This window comes from Sinocyclocheilus anshuiensis, unplaced genomic scaffold, assembly GCF_001515605.1.
Source record: "Sinocyclocheilus anshuiensis isolate Anshui unplaced genomic scaffold, SAMN03320099.WGS_v1.1 scaffold166, whole genome shotgun sequence".
NCBI classification, from domain to species: Eukaryota; Metazoa; Chordata; class Actinopteri; order Cypriniformes; family Cyprinidae; genus Sinocyclocheilus; species Sinocyclocheilus anshuiensis.
Window position 1 is genome coordinate 1,561,585 of NW_015546050.1, and position 10,961 is coordinate 1,572,545.

Consider the following 10,961-nt stretch of genomic DNA (forward strand, 5'->3'; position numbering starts at 1 on the left):
ACACAGTATATATATATATATATATAAGCTCGATACCATAGAGCCCCCCCACATAGCAAATCCCAATTTAACCCATTTATAGGTAATATTTTTGTTGCCAAAATTGAGCAAAAACAGACAATTACGTAGCCTATCTAAAATATTAGATATTAAAATACTAAAATATGAAATAAATAATACAATATTAACTTCTTATTTACTGAACTAAATTACATTTAAACTTGTGCTATTTGGGTCAAAAACAGCACTCGTGTGATATTGCTCTCGCTGCTCGTGTGATATCGCCGATCATATGATATAAATATGAGACAAATTTTTTTTTTTGTCCCGATATCTTAAATTTTAAAGGCATATAACTGCATAATGTTCGTCAACAGTCAACTGTACAAAATGTATGATGACGTACTGGTCTGGGGCGGGGCGGTCTGCGTTAATTGTATTCAAATATTTGAATCGCGTTATTTTTATGTAACTAATTAATTAAATTAACATTCTAAAACGACAGCCCTAAAAAATACAATGTAATTTGAAAGCAACTTCATCATTATTATGCCACCGTTTTCTCATGGAAATCAATGAGGTTGCCAACCGCTTCCAAACAATGATGCCGAAGAGTATCTTTGTTTCTTTCAGTGATGTGCGAGACTCTTGAGATGTGATTGTTGTCTCAGACTGAGAATGAGCTGCTAGTTAACACAACTCTACCACATTTCTGAAGTGATTCAGCTTTGACGTGTTGTTTTCTGGTGCAGCACAACTGGTTCCTCCATACAGCGTTGCTGAATCTGAGCTGCAGTCTGAATGTCAGATATTTCACCCTGCAGTTTCACAGTATTTCATGGTCATTTGTAAAACAACACTGGGATCTAAGATTTAGCGCCTAATGGCTAACACTCTCCGTCCTCAGCAGACTAAACAGTGAATTCAACACTTAATAAAACCGTAAACGAATTTTTCTTTGTTGCAAAACTGTTCAGTGTTTTATAAAGTAGCATTTGAACTAATCAAATGTTTGTCCATTCGAGCAGATGTGGATTTGTCATCTCCGGATGAGAAGTCTGTCATTACTTATGTATCAACGTTATACGACGTCTTCCCGAAAGTACCGGAGGGTATGGAGGGCATCAGTGCAAATGTAAGTACAATCACATATACGTAGTTATAATGTCACTACCCCTGTGAAAAAGAAGTACACTTTTAACATAGTTTTAAAAAGAGTATTATTACAGTAAAAATATACTTTAAAAGAATATACTTAAGTGTGAACTGAATGTAATGTTTTCAGAGTTTATCATAGAGTTTAAAGTTATTGTTTTTTTTATAACTTTATATATTTATTTTTTATAACTTTATTGTTTTTTATAACTTTATTTTTTTATAACTGTTTTTATTTTTATAACTTTATATGTCATTTCATAATTACTGCCAAATGTACTGACGAGCATGACAATGGTAAACTAAAATATACTATGTCATCTTTATATTGAAGCTTGTCATGTATTTAAATATATTTGTAAGTAAACATTTGTCATTTAAAATATATTAACTTTAAATGTACAGTAATATTGAATAACACAGTTGTAATTATGATAATAAAACAATAATACATGTAGTACACATGTGCTTTAGTATGTTAGTCAACACATCAAGATAAGCGTACTTTAAAACACAACAAAAGATTAATAGTACATAATGCTTTAAAATGTACTTTAAAGTAAACCTCAATTTGACATTTTTACATGTGTGCACTTTCTGAAATTGTATGACTCTTCTCTGAGGATACTCAGGCTGATAGTACATAAACATCTCATGGATGATATCAGCTACCTGACTTACTATAGTCAGGTTTTATCTGGGTGGGATGGTGAATTTGCTTGGTCTATGCAAATAAACTTTGTGTCTACATTTTCACATTACATAAGCATTCCGTGTATCTTGGAAGAGTTGGAGGCGCGTTATGCAGTAAATGAAACGTAGTTGGAAGCTCCTAAGGAATCTGTTGATTCTTTGGAATCTTTCCCAGAACATTGAGGAAGAGTATGCATTTTGCCTACTGGTTCCCATTTAAGACACATTGACCTTCAATCCAACATGCTTGCAATTCTTGAATAAATGAACAACTGAATACAGTATGAAGGAAATACTTTTGGAAAGCCAAGAAGTGACACATCCTATAAATTTATCCCGTATTGGTGGAAGCATGACTGTGTTTAAATATGTAGATCTTAAACAGAAGTTGACTGATGGTGTTCCTGAAACAGGATGTGGACATTAAATGGGTTGAATACCAGAACATGGTGAAGTACCTCAGCCAGTGGATCAAACACAATGTGACTGTTATGTCAGACAGAAATTTCCCCAGCAATCCTGTGGAACTTAAGGTGAGATGCCTCACGTTTTCATGTTACTTTTAAGAACATATTTTCAAAACTGTCTACTCAGTGGGTTTCCTGAACGGCTTGTTGATTTTTCCATGAAACAAATCATAAACCAGACCTTATATTTATGCAAAACATAATGTTCTTTTTTCTTTTTTTATTATTTGGAAATGAGAAATATGGCTCAGACAGTAGCTTGTACAATTAGTGCACATGCAGCTTTAGAAAGACATAAGGGGGAGTTTTGAGGTGAACTATCCCTGCACCAATTTTACATTTTAATTTATGAAAGGGCAGATATATCTTAAGTAATAATTTGTCAGATAGCAGACATTTACAGATGTGCTTTTTCAGGCATCAGCAGCTGCTGAGAGCATTGCATAGTGTATTGGAGCCTGAGGCTCAGAGGATTTCCATGGCAAATAGATAGCGTCTGACTCGTGACAACTATTAAAGCCTCTTTAAAGATTTGAAGAGCAGCTCCATCTTTCTCCTTGAGCAGATGCATAGAGTACAGGTGTTCTGCACTCATAACTCGATGGATAGACATCTCTTTGCTTTGTTTTGTCGTAACTAACCCTTTTGAACTTTACAGGCACTTTATACACAGTATCTACAGTTTAAAGAGAATGAAATACCACCGAAAGAAAACGAAAAGGCCAAAATCAAGCATCTCTACAAAATGCTAGAGGTTTGTATCTTTCGTTTCTGGTTTTGATCGTTCATATTTTGTTCGTTTATGTGGCACATGTAGGGATGTCTTGAACTGTGCTGTATGTTGGGATGTAGGTGTGGATAGAGTTCGGTCGCATCCAGCTCCCTCAAGGATACCATCCTAATGACGTGGAGAAGGAATGGGGCAAGCTGATCGTGGCAATGCTGGAGAGAGAGAAGAGCCTGAGGCCTGAAGTGGACAGGTATGAGATGATTTACACACGCTATCTCTCCATCGCTATTTCTTAATGAAAGAATATGGGTGTGGATGACATGCATTCCACTGAGGAATTCACTTAGGATCTACTTGACGTTTTTGACATTTACATTTTGAATATTTTTTATTATCATATCAAACTGGCAACAATACAAACTTAAAAATGTCCACTAAAGTACTTCTGCAAATCTCAACCAAATGTACAGTGACACATTATGTCAAAGGTTGACCATGTTGACATGTTCCAGTTAGCTCCTGCTGGTAAAATTAGCTGTATATTCTGATGAAGAATTTTTTTTTTTTTTCAAGCAATATTTATAGTACCAATATTTTTTTATTTTACTAGGTGTTTTATCAGTGCAGGGTTCTTAAAGAGGTTCTTGTTTATGGAGGGTTCTTAAGAGAGTGAAATTAGATAAAAAAAACCTGCTATAAGCAAAGATGGCAGATTTCTAATCTGATCAGTCCTGCACCAGCCAAGCAACTGCTATTGAGATGAATGTGAATGCTAATGGTGGCTTTCTCTGTAGACCAGCTTGTTATATGCCATTCTCCTTAAAAGTCTAAACACTGTGCTGCTTTTTAAAACACTGCTCTGTTTGTTTGAGCATCCCTACCAATTCAATATAGCAGCAGATGGGGCGCAACAGTCTGTTCAATATATATCTGATATCTGATAATGAGGGAGTGTTCTGTAAATCTAAAAACATCACATCATTGGGCTCAACTGGTGTGTCAATCATTCATAAATCCATTCTTATGTAAATTGTCAAAGAATGCATTGAAATGAATTGTTGGAGAAAAAAATTAAGAATGTTTTGTAGGCACAATTTACACTGAAATTTGTTCTGTTTATGGTTCAGGAATTAGGGCCTTTATGTTTGCAGTTTTAATGTTTTACTAAAAATGTATGTAGGTAATTATTTATGGATAAAATCACCCTTCTATGCATTTCAAATTTATGTTGAAGATATATTGTGCGGTCTTCGGTCACTTCTGACCGGAGAATTTTACATTTAGAATTTTAAAAAATCGTAGCATCTTCAGTCAAAAATGGCCGACCATAGGAAATTAATGGGAAATGGGAAATACAGAAACATTTTGTGTGTACAATCTACAAATCCCCCACAATGCAGAAAAAATTGCACAGCAATGAAAGGGTGAAACTCTAAAACATCTAGAGTGCAAAATCAACACACCAACTCACACACACGCGGACACACACTTATGAACTGGTGTGACTGTAACACAGCAACTATGTAAAATAAAATAAATAATTCAACTACAATGCAGTAAAAAAGTGGACAGCAAGGAAGGGGTTACACTCTAAAACATCAAGAGTGTAAAACAGATTCACACTACCAATACTTGCTAATTCTTAAACTTTATTAAACGCAACGTTTCGGTCCACTGCCTGATGAAGGTCAGTGGACAGAAACGTTGCGTTTAATAAAGTTTAAGAATTAGCAAGTATTGATAGTGTGCGGGTTCGTTACTTATTTATAACCATATAGCCAAAATAAGGTTAAAATCAGATCAGACCCAGAAGGATTAAGCTCTGATAAAGCATTCCTGTTAATTTTTGTTACATTTTTATAGAATTTGAATGTTTTGTGTAACAAAATGCTTTCTGTGTTTAGGTTTGAATGTAGTAATAATAATGCAAAAACCTACACTTCAAATCAACAAAAAATATAAACCTTGACAAAAAGTAGTCTTTGAGAATGCCTTAATATAGATTTAAATCCACAACCTAATAAAAGTAAACAATTATATATCAAAACAAATAGGGAATTCACAAGCCTCTCTATAGGGTCCTTTACTGTACAGGAATCTAGTGGTTACACCATGAAATTACAGGTTTTTATAGTTTTTTTGCTTTCACCAGGAGGTGCTATTCTGCCTTCAAAAATCGGATTTTAAAGGCCTAGTCTCTATTTTAATCTGAAATACTGCATTAATTGAAAAATAATTTAAAAAAATTAGATTTTTTTTTTCTATTTTCAATGGGAAAAATTGATCATAATTATTGCATAAATATTCATTAGTACCATAAAATTATCTCAAAATACAAAAGAAAAAATATTATTGAACACAAATATATTAGATTGATTTTACTGAAGAAAAAAAGAGTTAAATTTCAGGTGTCTGGTCACTTTTGACCGCAAAGACCATGAGTGTGACTCCCAAATGAGGAGCGCACAAGGGTTAAATGTCATCAGAAGGCATCAGTTTTTTAATTATATTGCCCAGCACTCTGGTTGTGCAGCAGAGATTAGTTTTGTTCCCTACACCGAAATGACTGTCACACCTGTGCAGTTCACGGTTGTTACTCATAATATTTAGGTGAAAACATGGTGTTGGAAATTACCTGGAAATAAATGGAAATCACTCATGCTTTTGATATTTATTAGCACTTTTATGCACACATGATTATATAATAACAGCACTGCTATCAATGCCGTAAAATGGTTGAAATGACTGTTAATGAGGCAGAGGAATGTGTTGTGTGGTGTGACACCCCCCCCGTCTCTCTCAGCCTAACTGTCTGAACCTGTGCCGGATCATCTGTCTCACATAAAAAGCAGCGCTCAGTGTTTTACCTGGGGCTGATGCTGTTGTGGGCTGGCTTCTCTGCCATCGGTATGAGCCTATAAATAGCAGTGGCTGGAAGCAGGTGCGGTCAGAAGGGTGGTGTGTGTGGATCTGGGACTGTGCTGCTGATGGAGGGGTGGTAAACGCCATTCTCTGGGTCGGCCAAAGATAGTGTTAGTCTGTTATGATGCACAGCAACCTGGCGTACTGCAGTAGCACCTCATCAGTGAGTGACAGCACTCTGACCAGCCTGGGCTCGGCTGAAAACCTGCTCTACGGAGCACATGGGCCTCTGTCCAGCACACCTCTTTATCTCAATAACTGCTCTGTGTATGGACCCAGGTGAGGGAGCCACACGTGCTTCAGGGAGAGCATTAGATGTGCTTTGTGGTTTTCTCTGCAAAATTCTGTACGAAACGTGCCCTGGTGTTTGATTGTATCTGTCTTTTGTTTTCGTAGACTTGAAATGCTACAGCAGATTGCAAACAGAGTTCAGCGAGACTGCGTAGCCGGAGAGGACAAATTAGCGTTAGCGCGGACGGCTCTGCAGTCGGTGAGTTCCTAATCTGGATTTTGTCTTAATTTCCAGTAATTGTCAAATTAAATTGTGTTCTTGCTTTATTGTTTCTTGCTTTTTTGTTCTTGCTTTAAAAACAAAAGTGAGTGAGGTTTACATTTAGCAGAATAAAAAAAAAAATCACAATTTTTACCTCTCAAGTAAATATACAGTATATACATGAGAAGTTCATTTGCAAAAACCAATAACTCCATTTTTATTTATTTTTTATTGCGCATTCCAAGTAATATCAATCAAACTGCAGTTGGGTTGTTTTAAGTAATAATAACTTAAACAAATACAGGTAATTTACAATATTAAAGTTCATTGAAAGTATGTTTTATTTTTACTTTTTAAAAGTTTGTTTTATAGCAAAAGCAGATAACTCCAACAGTCGTTTTTTTGGCAAAAGCAGATAACTCCACATTTCATGTTTTAGAGTAAAAAAAACAAACACTTGTTTAATCTTTGTAATCTCCTCAGATGACAATGTAGACGCCTGACAAACGTTGTTGTTGTGATCATAAACTGTATGGATGTGATGACACAGAGCTTTTCCCTCACCATTGTAACTGCTTTTGCAAGGTTCCGTGAAAACGTTAAAACTTTTATTTTCCTTTTTCGTCCTGAAGAAGAGATCACAGGTTCATCAAGTTCGTCGAAATTATCCATCCTCGATCACTTTTAGTCAGCTTTGACGGAACTCCTCTCAGCTAGCACGTCTTTTCAAAGTGAACGTAGCCTTGTCACCTGACCTGAATACAGCGCGCTGATTCGCTAAAATGGACTTATCGGCTTCTGTTCAAAAACAACAAGGCGCTTGTCGGCTTCTGCAGTAAAACGTGAACTCGCGATGCCTTGAAAGTGGACAAAACCGGCTTTTTTGACAAAACGTGTTTGGGGTTCATGTCGCGCTATATGTGAAGAATAATGCACGGCAATCAGCTCTTTTTTTTTAAAGTGGTGTTTATCGGTGATCGGCTGAACTCTTCAAATATATATATATATATATATATAGATAGATAGATAGATAGATATGATGAAGGATGTTTAGATATTATACTTAAGCAGAAAATATTATTTAAAAAAATAAATAAATATAACTATTGGACGTTTTACAGCAGCAAAAAGTCTTTTTCTTCTAGCACTGAAAATGTGAATAAAAAAGAAATATATCCTGTAGGATGCCAAACGGTTGGAATCAGGAATCCAGTTTCAGAATGAAGCAGAGACCGCTGGTTACCTTCTGGAGTGTGAGAACTTATTGAGGCAGCAAGTGGTGGATATCCAGCTTTTACTGGATGGGAAATTCTACTTGGCTGATCAGCTCGTTCAAAGGTCAGAAAGTCATTCACTGAACTTCATTATTAAAGAGAATAAATCGTTGAGGCATTCTCAAAGTGAGCAATAGAAATAGTGACGCTTGCTTTACCTTCACTGGTTTTAAACCCTGAAATCTCTTTGGTCCTCAGGGTATCTAAGCTCCGTGACGACCTGTTGGCTTTGAGGACAGAGTGTTCAACCGTCTACAGCAAAGGACGCACACTGACCTCAGAACAGACCAAGATGATGATCTCTGGCATCACGCAGAGTTTGAACTCAAACTTTTCCCCAAACTTCAGTGCCGGACTGTCTCCTGCGCTCACTCACGGAGGCCTGGTCACATCGGGCGGCAGCCCTGCGATGAGCCCAGCTATGACACCCAGCATGCAGCCTGCCGTGGTCCAGACTTACCTCAGCAGCAGAGGAGGAGGAGGAGGAGGAGGAGGAGGAGGAGGCACGGAGCCCGGGGTCCTTCAGCAGCTCAAACACATGCAGATCCGCAAGCCCATGCTCAAATCCTCATTCCTGGATCCCAACTTGACCGAGGATGAGGTTCATATGAAGTTTGTGCAGGATCTGCTTATCTGGGTTGAGGAAATGCAGGTATGTTGAAGACTTTAGATTCCTTTAGTCCTTCACACTGTATTTATGTTTTACATTTTGGACAAACGATCTTGTTTTCTACACTGTTTTAATCATTAAAAATGCAAACCGTGATGATTTGAGTGATTATGCAAACAAATCTTTGATTCAAAGCTATTTTACAGAATTAAGGTTATTTTAACCAAAATTACAGAGGTTTATGCTTAAAATAAATATTGACCTATTTTCCAGAACAGTAAGAGAAATAAATGTAATTCAACATTTAATCTAAGTTTTTTTTTTTCTTTGAGCAAGGCTATCTGATGCTTTTGTCCTGATCTTTTTGTCTCTGAAAGGTTCAGCTTGATCAAGCAGAATGGGGATCTGATCTGCCGAGTGTTGAATCAAATTTAGGAAATCATAAAGATTTTCACAAAGCCATCGAAGAATTCCAGATGAGCATTAAAGAAGCCAAAATGAGTGAGGTAATATACATAATTACATATTTTGATATTTTATAAAAAAAATATTTTTATAAAAAAAAACATCATTATAAACTCCTCAATTTAAACCCAGACTGTTTATAGAGTGCTAAATACAGTCTTATTCATACAAAACTTAGAAATCATCTGAAAAAAAAAAAAAAAAAATAGCTGAAGGCTAAATTTAAGCTGTTATTTGCTGAAAATCAGTGAAAAATCTAAAATCTAAATTGAGTTTGGATGAACTATTCCTTTAAATGATATGTATTCCAACAAATAGTTGTTTTAAAAATATAAAGGCAAATGCATCTGACTTACCCATGTGACTCCCACAGATTCAGATGACCCAGCCACTGAAGCAGAGTTACTCTGAGAAGCTGAATAAGTTAGAAAGCCAGTACAGGAGGCTGCTGGTAAAGAAACTTTGTGAAGGTCTGCTTTTAGAGCCCACATTCTGTAAGAACTGTGCGTCTCAGTTTCTTGTGCTTTTGTGTTTTCAGAAATGTTCCAGTGAGAGGCAGAAACACCTGGACAGCCTGTATGATTTTGTGTCCCGCGCCACTCAGGAGCTGATCTGGCTCAATGAGAAGGAGGAAGAGGAAGTGGCTTTCGACTGGAGTGAGAGGAACAGTAACATTTCAAGGAAGAGGGATTATCATGCAGTAAGTCCATTCAGCCCACATCAAACACATGTTGTATGGCCTCCTTTGGCCTTGACTCAGCTCTAGTTGGCCATTAGATGGATTAGCTGTGATAAATACTGTTTTGCTTTAAGGCTTTATTATAGCAATATGAAAATCGACCCATAGTAATTATTATGAATCCACAAGTGCCTTGATAGAAAACAGCTTAAACCGCACCTGCAGTTAACACATCCTCTTCTACTGGAGCGGTAAAGACCACTTTTAAATATGGTGGCAGTTAGTGTTGTTTTTGGCAGCCTGTTTTAATTTTAGTTTTAGTCTAGTCTTTGTGTGAAGCTGTCATTTTAGTTTTTATTAGTTTTAGTCACGTTCATACTCTTTTTAGTCTAGTCAAGCTTTAGTCAACTAAAAGTCTGAGCATTTTAGTCTTATTTTAGTCAGAATTATCCATGACTATTTTCATCTAGTTTTAGTCGACGAAAACTGATGACATTTTAGTCTAGTTTTAGTCAATGAAAATTGTATTTTAGTCTCTTTTTAGAAATGCAATTCTATTTAACCTAGTCAATATAGTATAAGTACCTAGTAGTATAGACGAAACCAACGCAGTGTGACCTGATGCAGCCCCTGAAGTGAGACACAGGAAACAGAAATACTGCAACATTATAATAATAACGCGACTAAACGAGACGATATAATGTTATAACATTTCGTTTCGTCTCGTTTTGGTCAACGAAAATTAAATAGTTTTTATTTTGTAAACCACATTTAGTCTCGTTTTTATTCGTCAACAATATTGCATTATACATTTAATTATAGTCATCGTCACATGACCAGCATTTACGTTGTGTCTGTGTAAACATCTGTCATGATCAAGATTTTGTGTTAATCACAAGAGTTTTGCATTGCCTTCACTTGCCTTTGCATGTTAAGGTGCAGGTTTTTGGAAAGGAAGCTAGATATCTGTGCCAGGAGTGTCTTCATGAGCCCACATCTTTCCACAGGATCTCATGAGAGAACTGGATGACAAGGAGGAGGTGATCAAGTCAGTACAGGAGAAGGCAGAGAGCCTCCTACTGGAGAACCATCCTGCCAGATTGACCATCGAGGTACAGCCTGGAATAACAGCACTACACTAGACTCTGTTAATGACCATTTAAAAGAAATATACTCAGCATGTTCCATATGAACTTGAAAACTATGTCATGAAAGGTCATGGAACTCTGATTTAAGGAATCGCGCAGCCAAACATTCTGTCATCCTTTTTTACACTCATGCTGCTCCAAACCAGTTGTACTTATTTCTCAAAAGAATTTTAGTAGAATATTCACTTTGTTCTTTTCCATACAGTGAAGTGGAGTGGGGCGGTTGCTGTCAAACTACGAAAATCACCATAAAAGTATAGGATAGATTGTTAGGATAGGACAATATTTGGCCGAGATACAACTATTTGAAAATCTGGAATCTGAA

At 36.5% G+C, this 10,961-nt stretch overlaps 1 protein-coding gene across 1 annotated transcript in view; it reads left to right on the forward strand.

Moving 5' to 3' along the window:
- LOC107699120 (dystonin-like) overlaps positions 1 to 10,961 on the forward strand; it is a 174,091-nt gene that overhangs the window by 67,032 nt on the left and 96,098 nt on the right. Inside the window, exons 11-21 of the mRNA XM_016500293.1 lie at positions 1,029 to 1,135; positions 2,262 to 2,381; positions 2,974 to 3,069; positions 3,168 to 3,295; positions 6,364 to 6,457; positions 7,644 to 7,798; positions 7,933 to 8,386; positions 8,722 to 8,850; positions 9,183 to 9,260; positions 9,348 to 9,509; positions 10,496 to 10,600. Coding sequence (XP_016355779.1) covers positions 1,029 to 1,135; positions 2,262 to 2,381; positions 2,974 to 3,069; positions 3,168 to 3,295; positions 6,364 to 6,457; positions 7,644 to 7,798; positions 7,933 to 8,386; positions 8,722 to 8,850; positions 9,183 to 9,260; positions 9,348 to 9,509; positions 10,496 to 10,600 — 1,628 coding nt within the window. The remainder of the gene's footprint in view (positions 1 to 1,028; positions 1,136 to 2,261; positions 2,382 to 2,973; positions 3,070 to 3,167; positions 3,296 to 6,363; positions 6,458 to 7,643; positions 7,799 to 7,932; positions 8,387 to 8,721; positions 8,851 to 9,182; positions 9,261 to 9,347; positions 9,510 to 10,495; positions 10,601 to 10,961) is intronic.